Source organism: Miscanthus floridulus, chromosome 18 (assembly GCF_019320115.1).
Source record: "Miscanthus floridulus cultivar M001 chromosome 18, ASM1932011v1, whole genome shotgun sequence".
Lineage (NCBI taxonomy): Eukaryota > Viridiplantae > Streptophyta > Magnoliopsida > Poales > Poaceae > Miscanthus > Miscanthus floridulus.
Genome location: NC_089597.1, coordinates 43,117,590 through 43,136,851, shown reverse-complemented (window position 1 = coordinate 43,136,851; position 19,262 = coordinate 43,117,590). Strand labels below are relative to the sequence as shown.

Genomic DNA, 19,262 nt, shown 5'->3' with positions numbered 1-19,262 from the left:
CCGAAATAACATGCTTTCGAAGGCGCTCGTCTTCCACTAGACACTAAGCACATCAAAACTGAGCTACAACGGACAGTTTCATCGAGCACACCCTAAGGGAGAACACGAAATAATCCATATTTTACATCCAGAATCCAATAATGAGTACGAGCTTATAATACTTAGTCCATTTCTTACAACAAGAGTTCTTGGAAATTATTTATTAAAATACCGAGTTCAGAGTGCGATAATTAAACAATGGAATGAAAATAAACATCTGGCAAAAACGATACAATGATCTGTCTGTGCCCACCAAAAGAATCCTCCATACAAGAGCTACTCCTCGAGCTACACCTGCAACATGGGTAAAATAAACCATGAGTACACAATGTACTCGCAAGACTTACCCGACTAGTGAGAATAGTTTCCCGACTCTCAAAGATATGATAGACAATATGTGTTTGCTGTTTTCTTTTTGTTTGCGAAAAACATTACTAATAGTTCATCCTTACAGTCAAGTTTTATTAGCAGTCATGATTACTTCATTAGCTAACCATTCTAGGTAAGCACATGTTCTACTTTCAAGCAAGGGTTAAGTAATCAGAACCATTTCACTATGTTTCATCTTCCAGTTCTTACTACGCTGCTAGACCATAGCCAAGTCGTACCGTATCATAGAAACGGCGATTCGAGAACCAATGTATTCCAGCTGGGTACCTTGAAACACACGCCATGTTTATATCCCAGGCACAAACAAGACCAACCCATTCAACTCCTGTCACAGGGTCTAGGTCCCATCCAAACTTGGACTCTAAGCCCCCACACTTGATACTCGGTCTCACTATGGTGCTTAGGCCTCCACCTTTCTCTACCTCTAATCAGTCGGTCTAGAAAGAGCCAGAACCCATGACAAGAGCATAACAAGCCTTCTCGCTCCCATAAGCAAGTATGTGCTTAGGATAATAAGTCTATGACCTGACTACCATTCACAGCAACGGACGGTCCTTAATCGACACAAACAGATAAAATAGTGTAACCAAGCAAAGCCCCATTGGTCGTAGAACACAACTTGTTACACCCACCAATACCCATACCATATCCCTGCCCTATCTCCTTATTTTCTTTCATCATTTTATTATGAGAGTAATAATAATCCCCTATTGTGAGCAACGGCATGTTACTCACGCTACCGATGACCTAAGCATAGCATCTACTTGAACCTGCACTAGTAAGACTCTTAGGACAGGTGTATCTATGCATGTGGTTTCTAAAAAATTCCTATAACATAAATGCACAACACATTTATATACAGTGAATTATAAAATAGAGGTTATATATAGGGGCTTGCCTTGGGCAGGCTTGGTGTCAGCTGAGTCAGTCAGTGGTGGCTCTAGGACCTCCTCCTGCACGAGAATCTCCTCCTCGTACTCCTCGATGATCTCCTAGAACTCATGATCGCCGGTGGTCACGATCTCTACCAACTCATTCTCTACATCCATGCAATAATGATGCAACACTTAGTATTTAGGCAACAGCAACTCTTAGACTAAGAATACACATACTAAGCTACTAAGCTAGCTCTAATGACCAAGGTACTAAGCTAACTATCATCTTTATGAAGCAAAGTGTCGGGTTCAACTAACAAACACCTAGCTTTACAAATGAAGGATATATCTTTATTTCTATTGATGATTTAATGTATATTGAAACAAAGAGCATTTAACTACCCCAATGTTTAGTCTATTCTAAAGCCACAAAAATTACAGCGAGCACATAATAATACAATAAAGCTACTATAAAAATTTCAGGACTAAAACTATCAGAGATCAATACTAGGGTACCCGAAGAGGAGGAGCTAATGGTCATCAACATTGATTCATCCTAGCAGTCAAGAACGCGACTATGGCTCCAACCGGCCCTAGCTTAGTAGGGCCACGAATAGGGATGGCTCCAACATTGTGAACTCCGCCTCGCCCGACCATTAGCTCTTAGTTAGGCCCTATTCTTGAAGAATAGGGCCTAACTAAGAGCTAATGATTGTGAACTCCAACCGGCTCCAACATTGGGCTCCAACCGGCTCCAACATTGATTCATCCTAGCAGTCAAGAGCTAATGGTCATCAACATTGATTCATCCTAGCGCATGGTGTCAGTGACAAATAGGGCCACGACTTGGAGCCATCCCTATTGACATCTATAGGATCGACGGGACTCATATGAAGAAGAAGAAGGACCTAATGATCCTGAAGGCCTTCTTCTTTCTCTGATTCTTCTCCTTTTCTTCTGTTGTAACCCGCGCTTTCCCTTGGCCTATAAAAGGGAAAGTAGGGCGCCCATGAAAAGGACTGATCCATCGATCATCGAGACCCGATAAATCTAGATCCACACAAGAGCATGACACGAGCAATCGGTTGAGCAGCAATCGAGCTCTCAACATCCATTCACTCCTTTTACCAGAGACTTAGGATCCTTTCCCTCTCTCGTCTGTTTGTAACCCCTACTACAAACTTTCAGTGATAGTAACACGAGCAACAGTGATGAACTGGACGTAGGGACTTTCTGCCCGAACTAGTATAAACCTCATGTCCTATAAGCACACCATCCGAGCCAGACGCACAATACTAGAAATTTACTCATCGGTGGTAACTCGAAACACCGACAGTTGGTGCGCCAGATAGGGGGCTTTTGCACGTCTCAATGTCCACACCAGGACTTGGATGGCTAGTCATATAGTCAACTGGGTCCTAGGCATGCACGTGCACTTAGGGAACTTGGACTTCATCGTCACAATGGAGGGAGAGTTGGTGTAGGCTCTCGCCACCGTCCAACCTCTCCACTCTACCGAACTCGACGCGATCGCAAGGCACTCGAGGAGCTACAGCTACACGCACCGGAGGCCCATGCCTCCAGGAGCGACCAGCTCCTCGACTTCGATTATGGGAGGCTAGATCACCAGCTCGGTGCCTTCCTGGGACCCCGACCATCTAGAGAAGACCTACGCCACCTTACCTTCTCGTTCACCAATGTCATGATGTAGCTTGCTAGAGGAGAACCGCTCTCCCCAGAATACCTCATATGGAGCGCCCTGACGATGCTCTTATTCGGTCTACACAACACTACCTTGTAGCGCAACACACTCCCCCATCCCCTATGAACGACAAGTTCGTGGGGATGACCGAATATGTCGTGGAATCTTTCCACGACTGCCTCATAGGAGAATCAGTGTCACCCTCCAACTCTGACTCCAGAAGGGGGAGCCATCACCCCTCTCATGAATGTTTCATGTTAGGTACCCCCGAGGGACATGTCAAAAGCATCCACGAGGGAGAGGCTAGCCCAATGAACGACTTTGATGACGAGGTCAAGAGGGATACAAGGGCCCCACCTTGCCTATGGGTGGAGTAGCTAAGCGCTCGGCACCAAGAGCTCAAGGAAGCACGACTCCATCTTGAGCAGGAACATGCGGAGCTTAAGCGAGAGATCGAGCACCATGAAGATAGTAGGCGTGTGCGCGTCGTGGCCTACAACATGAATCAGAGGATCATCGAGGGTGATGAAGCCCTCCCACACTTCACCTTAGTGAGCCAGAACATCGCTGTTGTGGTGGCCTTGCTCTGGGGGCTTCTAGGGCCCGTGACGCCCGAGGATCGATGGGCCCACCATGAGATTCACATGCTGCTCGAGCGTGCGGCGGTGCAACAGGCTGAGAGATCGTTGTCCCAATGACATGAGCTCGACACTAGCCAATGCATGCCCTTAGAGTGACCCAACATGGACATGTCAATCCACTAGGTGTAGCAACGTGGCAAGCCTCGCACCGCGGTCCTGGTGCATGAGCATCTCGGCCGCAACCGTGACGCACATGACACCCTTGATGCCCATAGGCGTGCCTATGGCGATGCGAGGGAGGGGGCTAGCCGTGGCTACCACCCTCATCAGGGTGGATGCTATGACAGCGGTGAGGACCAAAGCTTGAGACCTAACTTTCTAGGCCCTCAGGCCTTTGGCCAATACATCCTCAACGCCGCCTTCCCATTGCGGTACCGACCGCCGACCAACATCCCAAAATACTCTGGGAAAACAACCCTCAGACTATGGCTCGAGGATTATCCACTTGCTTGCCAAGCCGGTGGAGCAGATAATGACAATTTCATTATCCGCAGCCTTCCATTGTTCCTAGCCAATTTGGCGCGAATGTCGTTAGAACACCTACCACCCAACTGAATCCAAAGTTGGGCGGACCTAAAAGAGATCTTCGTGGGAAACTTCTAGGGCACATACGCACATCCTAGGAACCCCTAGGATCTCAAAAACTACTGATAGAAGTCTAAGGAAACTCTTTGTGGGTACATCCAACACTTCTCCCAACAGTGCAACAAGCTGCCCAACGTCACCGACATCGACGTCATAGGAGCCTTCTTGTCTGAAACCATCTGCGAGTCCCTGGTTCACAAGCTAGGACATAAGGGCCCATGAATCACCAAGGAGCTCCTCGACATCACCACTAGCCATGCCTTAGGCGAGGAGGCAGTCGGAGTGATCTTCGACCGCCTCAAGGGCAAGTCAAAGCGAGAAGAGGACGCCGGTGAAGGCACCTCCAACCATTGCAACAAGAAGAAGAACAAGCAGTCGCGTGAGGGCTCGCTTGTGGCCACCGCCAACCACAAGGGGGGTTAGAAGCCCACCAAGAGTACCTCGGACCACTTTGAGAAGCTGCTCGAAGGGCCATGCTAGAACCATGCCTTCCCTGTCAAGCATTTATACAAGGACTGTGGCCTCATGAAGCGGTTCTTGCCCGGAGGCTCCAACAAGGGGGAGCACAGGAAGGACCCCAAGCTGGCCGCGAACGACACTGAGGGGAAGGACGGTGGATTTCTAGCACTAGATGGCTGCCTCAAGATCTTTGGAGGGTCAGCAGCCTATGACTCTAGGTGCCTCCAGAAGCTTGCATGCCGTGAGGTCTATACGGCCGAGCCAGCCATGCCTTCCTTCCCTTTGATGGTCAGAGTCTGCCATAACCTTTGATCAGACTGACCACCCGAAATGTGCTCCACAGCTAGGAAGATATCCGCTCATGGTCGACCCAATCATCAGCACGAAGCCACTCATGTATGTTGAAATGCTCGACGCCATGGGCATCGACCGAGCGCGCATCTGACCGACCGGGGCACCTTCCCACGACAGTGTTCCTAGAAAGTAGGCCATGCCACTTGGACAGATCGATCTACCCATCACCTTTGGGGATCTAACCAATTATCAGATGGAGACCCTTACCTTCGAGGTCATCGGGTTCCACGGGACATACCACGCCATCCTAAGACATCCATGCTACACGAAGTTCATGGCCATCCCTAACTACACCTATCTAAAGTTGAAGATGTTGGGTCCATGCGGGGTCATCACCATGGGCACTTCTTTCCAGTGCACCTATGAGTGCAAGGTCGGGTGCAGCGAACACATCGCGGCAATTGTCGCCTCCGAAGAGCTCACGACCATCAGGAAGGAGGTCATCGAAGAAGCACCCGACCCCAAGCAGTTGGCTAGATCTTTTGAGCTTGTGGAGGGCACCATGGATGTCCTCATAGACCCCAGCATCTCCAGGGGCAAAGTGGTGCGCATTGGCACCACACTTTCCTCTAAATAGGAAAGCATGCTCCTTGACTTTCTTTGTGCCAATAGAGACATCTTTGCGTGGAGACCCTCAAACATGCTAGGCATTCTGAGAGAAGTCACTGAGCATGCCTTGAAGATCAGTCCAGGCTCCAAGCTAGTGAAGCAGCGCTTACGTCGCTTCGATGAGGAGAAACGTAGGGCCATCGATGAAGAGGATACAAAGCTTTGGTGGCCAGGTTCATCAAGGAAGTATACCACCTCAAGTGGTTAGCCAATCTCGTTCTTGTATGAAAAAAGAGTGGGAAATGGAGAATGCATGTTGACTACATGGGTCTCAACAAAGCATGGCCAAAGGATCCATTTCCTTTGCCACGCATAGACCAAGTAGTTGACTTGACCTTAGGGTCCGAAACCCTTTGCTTCCTTGATGCGTACGCTAGGTACCATCAAATCACGATGAAAGAGTCTGACTAGCTCATGACATCTTTCATCACCCTGTTCGGATCATTCTGCTACGTCACCATGCCTTTGGTCTAAAGAACATAGGGGTGACGTACGAACATTGCATGCTCAAGTGTTTTAGGGATCTCATCAGGCGAACTATTGAGGCTTACATGGATGACATCATGGTCAAGTCCAAATGGGTTGACCAGGTCATGGCCGACCTAGAGTAGACCTTCGTGAAACTTTGAGCAAACAGCATTAAGCTCCACCCTGAGAAGTGCATTTTTGGGGTCCCAAGGGGTATGCTGCTAGGTTTTATTGTCTCCGAGCATGGCATCGAGGCCAACCCAGAGAAGATCTCAGCTATCATGAGGATGGGCCTGATTTAGAACATCAAGGGGGAACAATGAGTTACAGGGTGCCTCGCCACACTCGGATGCTTTATCTCATGCCTTAGTGAACGAGGTCTCCCCCTCTATCGGCTTTTGAAGAAGGCTGACCATTTTGAATGGACGCCCAAGGCCTAGGTGGCACTTGACATGGTCAAGTAGCTTCTGACGAAGGCCTCGATCCTAGTCGCTCCAACTGATAGAGAACCACTTCTGCTCTACATTGCAGGCACCATGCAAGTGGTCAGCGCCGCCCTAGTGGTAGAATGAGAAGAAGGACATGCCCTCAAAGTGCAGTGTCCCATGTACTTCATTAGCGAGGTCTTGTCCGATTCCATGACCCGCTACCCCCAAATCTAGAAGCTCCTATACACTGTCCTTATCACCATGAGGAAGTTGCATCACTACTTCGAGTCACATCCGGTGACAATCGTGACATCCTTCCCTCTCAACGAGGTCATCTAGAACCAGGATGCCACAGGAAGAATCACGAAGTGGGCACTTGAGCTGATGGGTCAAGTCATTTCGTATGCCCCTGGATGGCCATCAAGTCCCAAGTGCTGGCTGATTTCATTGCAGAGTGGACCGAGATCCAAATGCCGCCAGCAGTCATCGACCAAGAGTATTGTATGATGTACTTCGATGGATCACTGACGAAGAAAGGCACCTGCATGGGGCTAGTCTTCATTTCACCCCTCGGGGTATGCATAAGGTACATGGTTCGCATCCATTTCCCCTCCTCCAACAATGTGGCCGAATATGAAGCCCTCATCAACGGCCTACGCATCGTCGTTGAGGTGGGTATCCGATGGCTTGATGTCCGAGGGCAACTCCTAGCTGGTCATTGACCAAGTCATGAAGGAATCAAGCTGGCACAATGAGTTCGATGGTCTCGAGCTCAATCACATTCCGAGGCATCTCAACAAGGCGGCCGACGCACTAGCGAAAATGGCGTTCGGCCGAGAGCCGGTGCCGATAGGCCTCTTCGCCAGTGATCAATATAATCCCTCAGTCCGCTACAAGGAGCCAGAACAAGTCAGTGATGGGTCGCCTACCCTAGGCTCAGAGGCTAACCATCTGTCAGCTCCATCTGACCCTAAAGTCATGGAGGTCGATGAGGATCCAACGATAGAGCCCAACCCTCTGGCCGACTGGAGCATGCCTTACCTCAACTACCTCCTCTATGAGGCGCTGCCGACAGACAAAATGTAGGCTCAGTAGCTTGCGTGTCGTGCCAAGTCCTTTGTCCTTATTGAGGGTGAGTTCTACAGGTGAAGCCACACCGGGATCCTGCAGCACTGCATCCCCATTGAATGAGGGAAGCGGTTGCTAAGAGATATCCATGGTGGGGTCTGCGATCACCATGCCGCGCCTAGAACCCTGGTTGGAAACGTGTTCTGATAAGGCTTCTACTGGTTGACCATGGTAGCCAACGCTGAACATATCGTGCGCACCTATGAAGGGTGTCAATACTACGCTCGGCAGACCCACCTACTGGCCCAAGCACTCCAAATGATAGACCTCTCATGAGGGCACCTAGGGGCTATACGCACTTGCTTATCGCCATAGACAAGTTTACAAAGTGGATAGAGGCTCGACCGATCTCCATGATCAAGTTCGAGCAAGCTGTGCTGTTCTTCCTTGACATCGTCCATCGCTTTGGAGTCCCGAACTCTATTATCATGGACAACAACACACAGTTCACCAGAAAGAAGTTCCTCTGATTCTACGATGAATACCATATCCGTGTTGATTGGGCTGCCGTGGCGCTCCCCACACGAATGGGTAGGTCGAGCATGCAAACGTCATGGTCCTATAAGGCCTCAAGCCTAGGATCTTCAACCAGTTGAACAAGTTTGGCAGACGATGGGTCAGGGAGCTTCCCACAATGCTCTGGAGCCTAAGGACGCCCCCTAGCCAGGCCACCGGCTACACACTATTTTTCATGGTCTATGGTTCCGAGGCTATCCTCCCGACCAACCTCGATTATGGAGCGCCGAGGGTTAGGGCATATGAGAAATAGGGAGCCAACGCATCCCTCAAGGATGCCGTGGACCAGCTAGATGAAGTGCATGATGTCACCCTCCTTCGCTTGGCCAAGTACCAGCAAGCATTGAGCCGGTACCACAACCATCGAGTGCGGGGTCGGGCCTTCAACATCGAGGACCTAGTGCTTCGCCTCGTATAGAGCAACAAGAACCACCACAAGCTCTCTCCATCGTGAGAGGGACCATATGTCATCACGGAGGTGCTCTAACCAGGCACCTACAAGCTCAAGACTATCGACGGTGAAGTCTTCATCAATACCTGGAACATCGAACAGCTACATCACTTTTACCCTTAATATACATGCACTTTCTCTTATCAGTTTCGCTATCAACTCCCTGATCTTTAGTGACACCCGACCCTAGCAGTGGCAGGGGGTCAGGCCTCACTCTAGGACTGATAAGAGATAAGAGCATATGTATTCGGTAGACATTCTCTATGCCCGACCCTTTCTCACGTTAAGACCTAGAAACAAGGGTTGTGGAAACAGACGCTGAGTAAAACTGGTCAAACTGCAAGAAACCTATGCCCCAGCGGCTATAATGTTTTTGCTCACCAGCATGATCAGAGTTTTTTCCGCGCCCTTAGCTTTTTAGCCTTAACTACGAAAAAGAGTCGGTACACGTCTAAGAGTATATCCACTTGGCAAACATTCTCTATGCCTGACCCTCTGTCACGTTAAGACCTAGAAGCGAGGGTTGCGGAAAGAGATGCTAAGTATATCTGGTCGGACTACAAGAAACCTATGCCCCTGCAGCTATGGTATTTTTGCTAACCGACGTGATCACAATTTGTTCACCCGCATCCCGAGCTTTTTAGCCTTAACAACAGAAAGGGTCGGAACGCATTAACCTTTTCATACAAAAAGGGGAGAAGGGCTAAAAATCTGTTTGGCCATAATGAAATTTAAGAGCTTGTCCACTTATTATGAGTTCGCCGCCTAACTTATCTCCCTAACTAAATTCTTGGGGAGGATGATCTCATCCTCTATGTTTGCAGGAAAGTCTTGTGCCAGTGGGTCGGAGTGCGATAATTAAACAACGGAATGAAAATAAACATCTAGCAAAAATGATACAATGATCTATCTGTGCCCACCCAAAGAATCCTCCATACAAGAGCTACTCCTCGAGCTACACCTACAACATGGGTAAAATAAACCATGAGTACATAATGTACTCGCAAGACTTACCCAACTAGTGGGAATAGTTTCCCGACTCTCAAGGATATGATAGACAATATGTGTTTGCTGTTTTCTTTTTGTTTGCGAAAAACATTACTAATAGTTCATCCTTACAGTCAAGTTTTATTAGCAGTCATGATTACTTCATTAGCTAACCATTCTAGGTAAGCACATGTTCTACTTTCAAGCAAGGGTTAAGTAATTAGAACCATTTCACCATGTTTCATCTTCCAGTTCTTACTATGGTGCTAGACCATAGCCAAGTCGTACCGTATCATAGAAACGGCGATTCGAGAACCAATGTATTCCAGCTAGGTACCTCGAAACACACGCCATGTTTGTACCCCAGGCATAAACAAGACCAACCCATTCGACTCCTGTCATAGGGTCTAGGTCCCATCCAAACTTGGACTCCAAGCCCCCACACTTGAGACCCGGTCTCACTATGGTGCTTAGACCTCCACCTTTCTCTACCTCTAATCAGTTGGTCTAGAAAGAGCCAGAACCCATGACAAGAGCGTAACAAGCCTTCTCGCTCCCATAAGCAAGTATGTGCTTAGGATAATAAGTCTATGACCTGACTACCATTCATAGCAATGGACGGTCCTTAATCGACACAAACAGAGAAAACAGTGTAACCAAGCAAAGCCCTATTGGTCATAGGACACAACTTGTTACACCCACCAATACCCATACCATATCCCTGCCTTATCTCCTTATTTTCTTTCATCATTTTATTATGAGAGTAATAATAATCCCCTATTGTGAGCAACGACATGTTACTCATGCTACCGATGACCTAAGCATAGCATCTACTTGAACCTGCACTAGTAAGACTCTTAGGACAGGTGTATCTATGCATGTGGTTTCCAAAAAAATTCCTATAACATAAATGCACAACACATTTATATACAGTGAATTATAAAATAGAGGTTATATACAGGGGCTTGCCTTGGGCAGGCTCGGTGTCAGCTGAGTCATTCAGTGGTGGCTCTAGGACCTCCTCCTGCACGAGAATCTCCTCCTCATACTCCTCGATGATCTCCTCGAACTCATGATCGCCGGTGGTCACGATCTCTACCAACTCATTCTCCACATCCATGCAATGATGATGCAACACTTAGTATTTAGGCAACAGCAACTCTTAGACTAAGAATACACATACTAAGCTACTAAGCTAGCTCTAATGACCAAGGTACTAAGCTAACTATCATCTTTATGAAGCAAAGTGTCGGGTTCAACTAACAAACACCTAGCTTTACAAATGAAGGATATATCTTTATTTCTATTGATGATTTAATGTATATTGAAACAAAGAGCATTTAACTACCCCAATGTTTAGTCTATTCTAAAGCCACAAAAATTACAGCGAGCACATAATAATACAATGAAGCTACTATAAAAATTTCAGGACTAAAACTATCAGAGATTAATACTAGGGTACCCGAAGAGGAGGAGCTAATGGTCATCAACATTGATTCATCCTAGCAGTCAAGAACGCGACTATGGCTCCAACCAGCCCTAGCTTAGTAGGGCCACGAATAGGGATGGCTCCAACATTGTGAACTCCACCTCGCCCGACCATTAGCTCTTAGTTAGGCCCTATTCTTGAAGAATAGGGCCTAACTAAGAGCTAATGATTGTGAAATCCTAACATTGATTCATCAATAGGGATGGCTCCAACATTGTGAACTCCACCTCGCTCGACCTCGAGGCCATGATCTCTGTCTCGCCCGACCCCTTGGGTGCGGGCTCCACCTCACCCGACCTCGAGGTCGTGATCTTTGTCTCGCCCGACCTCTAGGGGTAGGCTCCGCCTTGCTCAACCTCGAGGCCATGATCTCCACCTCACCTGACCTCTAGGGGCGGACTCTGCCTCGCCTGACCTCTGGGGGTGGGCTCTGCCTTACTCGCCCTCTGGGGGTGGGCTTCGCCTTGCCCAATGGGGACCCATACCACCGCCAAACCACTCTAGGTCCAAAGTGTATGGGCCCGGGTCAAAGGTCTGACACCAGGGAAGAGACTAACATGACTCGGTGTAACCCATGGCCATGATGGGCTATACCTCTAGATTCACATCAAGAACAGTGTCAGACATACCAGTGCTATTTTGCCTAACCCTTGTATGAATGATGACAGGCGCATCAATTCGCCATGACGTCCGCTAGGACGGAATGGAGCGCCATGACCGGTAGACAACGCCAGCGCATGGCGTCAGTGATGAACAGGGCCACGACTTGGAGCTGTCCCTATTGCCATCTATAGGATCGATGGGACCCACATGAAGAAGAAGATGGACCTAGTGATCCTAAAGGCCTTCTTCTTTCTCTAGTTCTTCTCCTTTTACTTCATTGTAACCCGCACTTTCCCTTGGCCTATAAAAGGGAAAGCAGGGCGCCCCATGAAAAGGACCGATCCATCGATCATCGAGACCCAATCAATCTAGATCCACATAAGTGCATGACACAAGCAATTGGTTGAGCAGCAATCGAGCTCTCAACATCCATTCACTCCTTTCACTAGAGACTTGGGATCCTTTCCCTCTCTCGCCTGTTTGTAACCCCTACTACAAACTATCAGTGATAGTAACATGAGCAACAACGATGAACTGGGCGTAGGGACTTTCTGCCCGAACTAGTATAAACCTCATGTCCTCTAAGCACACCATCCGAGCCAGACGCATAATACTAGAAATTTACTCGTCGGTGGTAACTCGAAACACCGATAGTTGGTGCGCTAGATAGGGGGCTTTTGCACATCTCGATGTCCACACCAGGACTTGGATGGCTAGTCACATAGTCAACTAGGTCCTAGGCACGCACGTGCACTTAGGGAACTTGGACTTCATCTTCACAATGGAGGGAGAGTTGGTGTAGGCTCTCACCACCGTCCAACCTCTCCACTCTACCAGACTCGACGCGATCGAAGGCACTCGAGGAACTACAGCTACATGCACCGGAGGCCCACGTCCCTAGGAGCGACCAGCTCCTCGACTTCAATTATGGGAGGCTAGATCACTAGCTCGGTGCCTTCCTAGGACCCCGACCATCCAGAGAAGACCTACGCCACCTTACCTTCTCATTCACCAATGTCATGATGTAGCTTGCTAGAGGAGAACCGCTCTCCCCAAAATACCTCATACGAAGTGCCCTGACGATGCTCCTATTCGGTCTACACAACGCTACCTTGTAGCGCAACACACTCCCCCATCCTATATGAACGACAAGTTCATGGGGATGACCGAATATGTCGTGGAATCTTTCCACGACCGCCTCATAGGAGAATTAGTGTCGCCCTCTAACTCTGACTCCAGAAGGGGGAGCCATCACCCCTCTCATGAATGTTTCATGTCAGGTACCCCCGAGGGACATGTCAAAAGCATCCACGAGGGAGAGGCTAGCCCAATGAACGACTTTGATGATGAGGTCAAGAGGGATACAAGGGCCCCACCTTGCCTACGGGTGGAGTAGCTAAGCGCTCGGCACCAAGAGCTCAAGGAAGCATGACTCCATCTTGAGCAGGAACATGCGGAGCTTGAGCGAGAGATCGAGCACCATGAAGATAGTAGGCGTGTGCGTGCCGTGGCCTACAACGTGAATCGAAGGATCATCGAGGATGATGAAGCCCTCCCACACTTCACCTTGGTGAGCCAGAACATCGTTGTTGTGGTGGCCTTGCTCTGGGGGCTTCTAGGGCCCATGATGCCCAAGGATCGATGGGACCACCATGAGATTCACATGCTGCTCGAGCGTGCGGTGGCACAACAGGCTGAGAGATCGTTGTCCCGACGATGTGAGCTCAACACTAGCCAATGCATGCCCTTAGAGTGACCCAACATGGACATGTCAGTCCACTAGGCGTAGCAAGGTGGCAAGCCCCGCACCACGGTCCTGGTGCATGAGCGTCTCGGCCACAACCATGATGCACATGACACCCTTGATGCCCACAGGCGTGCCTGCGGCGATGCGAGGGAGGGGACTAGCCATGGTTACCACCCTCATCGGGGTGGACGCTATGACAGCGGTGAGGACCGAAGCTCGAGACCTAACTTTCTAGGCCCTCAGGCCTTTGGCCGATACATCCTCAACGTCGCCTTCCCATTACGGTACCGACCGCCGACCAACATCCCAAAATACTCTGGGGAAACGACCCTTGGACTATGGCTCGAGGATTATCCGCTTGCTTGCCAAGCCGGTGGAGCAGATAATGACAATTTCATTATCCGCAACCTTCCATTATTCCTAGCCAATTTGACGTGAATGTCGTTGGAACACCTACCACCCAACTGAATCTAAAGTTGGGTGGACCTAAAAGAGATCTTTGTGGGAAACTTCTAGGGCACATACGCACGTCCTAGGAACCCCTAGGATCTCAAAAACTACTGATAGAAGTCTAAGGAAACTCTTTGTGGGTACATCCAACACTTCTCCCGATAGTGCAACAAGCTGCCCAACGTCACTGACATCGACGTCATAGGAGCCTTCCTATCTGAAACCATCTGCGAGTCCTTGGTTCACAAGCTAGGACATAAGGGCCCATGAATCACCAAGGAGCTCCTCGACATCGCCACTAGCCATGCCTCAGGCGAGGAGGCAGTCGGAGCGATCTTTGACCGCCTCAAGGGCAAGTCAAAGCGAGAAGAGGACGCCGGCGAAGGTGCCTCCAACCGTTGCAACAAGAAGAAGAACAAGCAGTCGCATGGGGGCTCGCTTGTGGCCATCGCCAACCACAAGGGGGGTCAAAAGCCCCCCAAGGGTACCTCGGACCACTTTGAGAAGCTGCTCGAAGGGCCATGCTAGAACCATGCCTTCCCTATCAAGCATTTATACAAGGACTGTGGCCTCATGAAGCGGTTCTTGCTTGGAGGCTCCAACAAGGGGGAGCACAGGAAGGACCCCAAGCTGGCCATGAACGACACTGAGGGGAAGGATAGTGGATTTCTAGCACTGGATGGCTGCCTCAAGATCTTTGGAGGGTCAGCAGCCTACGACTCTAGGTGCCTCCAGAAGCTTGCATGCCATGAGGTCTATACGGCCGAGCCAGCCATGCCTTCCTTCCCTTTGATGGTCGGAGTCCGCCATAACCTTTGATCAGACCGACCACCCAAAATGCGATCCATAGCTAGGAAGATATCCACTCATGGTCGACCCAATCATCAGCATGAAGCCACTCATGTATGTTGAAATGCTCAACGCCATGGGCATCGACCGAGCGCACATTCGACTGACCGGGGCGCCTTCCCACGACATTGTTCCTAGAAAGTAGGCCATTCCACTTGGATAGATCGATCTACCCATCACCTTTGGGGATCTGACCAATTATCAGATGGAGACCCTTACCTTTGAGGTCGTTGGGTTCCACGGGACCTACCACGCCATCCTAGGACATTCATGCTACACAAAGTTCATGGCCATCCCCAAATACACCTATCTAAAGTTGAAGATGTTGGGTCCATGCAGGGTCATCACCATGGGCACATCTTTCTAGTGCACCTATGAGTGCAAGGTCGGGTGCAGCGAACATGTCGCGGCAATTGTCGCCTCCGAAGAGCTCACGACCATCAGGAAGGAGGTCATCGAAGAAGCACCTGACCCCAAGCGGTTGGCCGGATCTTTTGAGCTTGTGGAGGGCACCATGGAGGTCCTCATAGACCCCAGCATCTCCAAGGGCAAAGTGGTGCGCATTGGCACCACACTTTCCTCTAAATAGGAAAGCATGCTCCTTGACTTTCTCTGTGCCAACAGAGACATCTTTGCGTGAAGACCCTCAAACATGCCAGGCATTCCGAGAGAAGTCACTGAGCATGCCTTGAAGATCAGTCTAGGCTCCAAGCTAGTGAAGCAGCGCTTACGTCGCTTTGACGAGGAGAAATGTAGGGCCATCGGTGAAGAGGTTATGAAGCTTTGGCGGCCAGGTTCATCAAGGAAGTATACCACCTTGAGTGGTTAGCCAATCCCGTTCTTGTATGAAAAAAGAGTGGGAAATGGAGAATGCGTGTTGACTACACGGGTCTCAACAAAGCATGGCCAAAGGATCCATTTCCTTTGCCACACATAGACCAAGTAGTTGACTCGACCTCAGGGTCCAAAACCCTTTGCTTCCTTGATGCGTACGCTAGGTACCATCAAATCACGATGAAAGAGTCTGACTAGCTCGCGACATCTTTCATCACCCTGTTCGGATCATTCTGCTACGTCACCATTCCTTTGGTCTAAAGAACATAGGGGCGACGTACGAACATTGCATGCTCAAGTGTTTTAGGGATCTCATCAGGCAAACTGTTGAGGCTTACATGGATGACATCATGGTCAAGTCCAAATGGGTTGACCAGGTCATGGCCGACCTAGAGTAGACCTTCGTGAAACTTTGAGCAAACAGCATTTAGCTCCACCCTAAGAAGTGCATTTTTGGGGTCCCAAGGGGTATGCTGCTAGGTTTTATCGTCTCCGAGCATGGCATCAAGGCCAACCTAGATAAGATCTCAGCCATCATGAGGATGGGCCTGATTTAGAACATCAAGGGGGAACAATGAGTTACAGGTTGCCTCGCCACACTTAGACGCTTTATCTCATGCCTTAGTGAACGAGGTCTCCCCTCTATCGGCTTTTGAAGAAGGCCGACCATTTTGAATGGACGCCCAAGGCCTAGGTGGCACTTGACATGGTCAAGTAGCTTCTAATGAAGGCCTTGATCCTAGTCGCTCCAACTGATAGAGAACCGCTTTTGCTCTACATTGCAGGCACCATGCAAGTGGTCAGCGCCGTCCTAGTGGTAGAATGAGAAGAAGGACATGCCCTCAAAGTGCAGTGTCCCATGTACTTCATTAGCGAGGTCTTGTCCAATTCCATGACCCGCTACCCCCAAATCTAGAAGCTCCTGTACACTGTCCTTATCACCATGAGGAAGTTACATCACTACTTCGAGTCACATCCGGTGACAATCGTGATGTACTTCCCTCTCGGCGAGGTCATCTAGAACCAGGATGCCACAGGAAGAATCACGAAGTGGGCACTTGAGCTAATGGGTCAAGTCATTTCGTATGCCCCCTGGATGGCCATCAAGTCCCAAGTGCTGGCTGATTTCATTGCAGAGTGGACCGAGATCCAAATGCCGCCAGCAGTCATCGACCAAGAGTATTGTACGATGTACTTCGATGGATCACTGACGAAGAAAGGCACCAGCATGGGGCTAGTCTTCATTTCACCCCTCGAGGTATGCATAAGGTACATGGTTCGCATCCATTTCCCCTCCTCCAACAATGTGGCCGAATATGAAGTGCTCATCAATGGCCTACGCATCGTTGTCGAGGTGGGTATCCGATGGCTTGATGTCCGAGGGCGACTCCTAGCTAGTCATTGACCAAGTCATGAAGGAATCAAGCTGGCATAATGAGTTCGATGGTCTCGAGCTCAATCACATTCCAAGGCATCTCAACAAGGTGGCCGACGCATTAGCGAAAATGGCGTTCAGCCGAGAGCCGGTGCTGATAGGCCTCTTTGCCAACGATCAATATAATCCCTCAGTCCGCTACGAGGAGCCGGAACAAGTCAGTGATGGGTCGCCTACCCTAGGCTTGGAGGCTAACCATCCATCAGCTCCATCCAACCCTGAAGTCATAGAGGTCGATGAGGATCCAGCGATAGAGCCCGACCCTCTGGCTGACTAGAGCATGCCTTACCTCAACTACCTCCTCTATGAGGCGCTGCCGATAGACAAAATGTAGGCTTGGTAGCTCGTGTGTCATGCCAAGTCCTTTGTCCTTATTGAGGGTGAGTTCTATAGGTGAAGCCACACCGGGATCCTGCAGCACTTCATCCCCATCGAATGAGGGAAGCGGTTGCTAAGAGATATCCATGGTGGGGTCTGCGATCACCATGCCGTGCCTAGAACCCTGGTTGGAAACGTGTTCTGATAAGGCTTCTACTGGTTGACCATGGTAGCCAACGCTGAACATATCATGCGCACCTACAAAGGATGTCAATACTACGCTTGGCAGACCCACCTACTGGCCCAAGCACTCCAAATGATAGACCTCTCATGAGGGCACCTGGGGGCTATACGCACTTGCTTGTCGCCATAGACAAGTTTACAAAGTGGATAGAGGCTCGACCGATCTCCACGATCAAGTTCGAGCAAGCTGTGCTGTTCTTCCTTGACATCGTCCATCGCTTTGGAGTCCTAAACTCCATTATCATGGACAACAACACACAGTTCACCAGAAAGAAGTTCCTCCGATTCTACGATGAATACCACATCCGTGTCGATTGGGCCACCGTGGCGCTCCCCGCACGAATGGGTAGGTCGAGCATGCAAACGTCATGGTCCTACAAGGCCTAAAGCCTAGGATCTTCAACTAGTTAAACAAGTTTGGTAGATGATGGGTTGGGGAGCTTCCCGCAATGCTCTGGAGCCTAAGGACGCCCCCTAGCTGGGCCACCAGCTACACACCATTTTTCATGGTCTATGGTTCCGAGGCTATCCTCCCGACCGACCTCGATTATGGAGCACCGAGGGTTAGGGCATATGACAAATGTGGCAGAACCTCCTAAGTTATAGGGCCCACATGCACCTGTCACTGTCCGACGACCTTTGACATTTATGCATATGTTTCCAATAACTTAAAAAGACTGTCGGGTGTCCTCGGGGAACCCCGAATCATCCACGATTTCCAAGCAGGATCACGTTACAGAGTCATTGCAGTATTACAACATTTATTCAAATATCAAAACCAGAGTAAAAACAGCGGAAGTCTTACGATAACATAGTTTACAAACCAGTTGCTTCAAACCTTACAAACTAAGTTTGATGATTATTACAAACCATAGTAGTAGTGGAGTGGCATAATTAACATAAACTTAACACACAGTATAAACATCCTGCCCAAGGATCACACATTTACTTCTCATCGTCAGCACGAATGATAGTCATGCAGCACGATCCAAAACAGATCTGCTCATGAGGCTCATGATGATTCGAACCGATTAAGCCTAGCTGGGGATTCCAGACCACACGACATATGCAGGTCCCCGACCTACATATACCAACCTACCCTCGGATCCCCTAAAACAAGAATGGGTCTGCGCCACCCGAGAACACAGTACTCCACCATTCCAGCCCATGGCCACGTGGGTACACGCTATTCCCGCCATCTCTCCACTCCTAGTGCGCGAGTAGCCATTCTCGTAATAGAATTGCCAAGTTCAGGCTTACCGGAGTATGTGGTTAGTACTACAAATTCTCACCTCATACAATTCAACAACGGACGTGCCTTAATCGACACAGGCGGAAATAACCCGCTCACAAGACCTCCATGTCTTGTGGCTCACACACACCGAGTCCGCCCGGTCTAGATTTATTACTCCACATTCTCATATCACATGCTAACAAAATTAACCAATGTTCCATTTGTTACTTGTAGGTGACAGATAGTCACCCGACTTTCATCGTTCTACGCATAGCTAAGCAAAACTAGGCATATACGAGTTTTAGACTGGTAATATGGTAAATATGGAATAACAAAGGTGGTAATGCACCAATTAGGCTCTTACTTAACTCCTAACCACTTAATGCAGTAACGAAAAGCAAAAGCGAAATTAATTTGTAAAACACAAG

General features: G+C 49.2%; 1 protein-coding gene across 1 annotated transcript; it reads left to right on the top strand.

The window, feature by feature from the left end:
- Window positions 1-5,181: 5,181 nt before the first annotated feature.
- On the top strand, window positions 5,182-5,622 carry LOC136523714 (uncharacterized). Its single transcript, XM_066517307.1, has one exon. It carries the CDS (start codon window positions 5,182-5,184, stop codon window positions 5,620-5,622), a length of 441 nt encoding a protein of 146 aa, XP_066373404.1.
- Window positions 5,623-19,262: the final 13,640 nt, after the last annotated feature.

Bases quoted from the DNA above. Each gene is read 5' to 3' on its own strand.
- LOC136523714 (XM_066517307.1), top strand. From the start codon at position 5,182: ATGCCACTTGGACAGATCGATCTACCCATCACCTTTGGGGATCTAACC.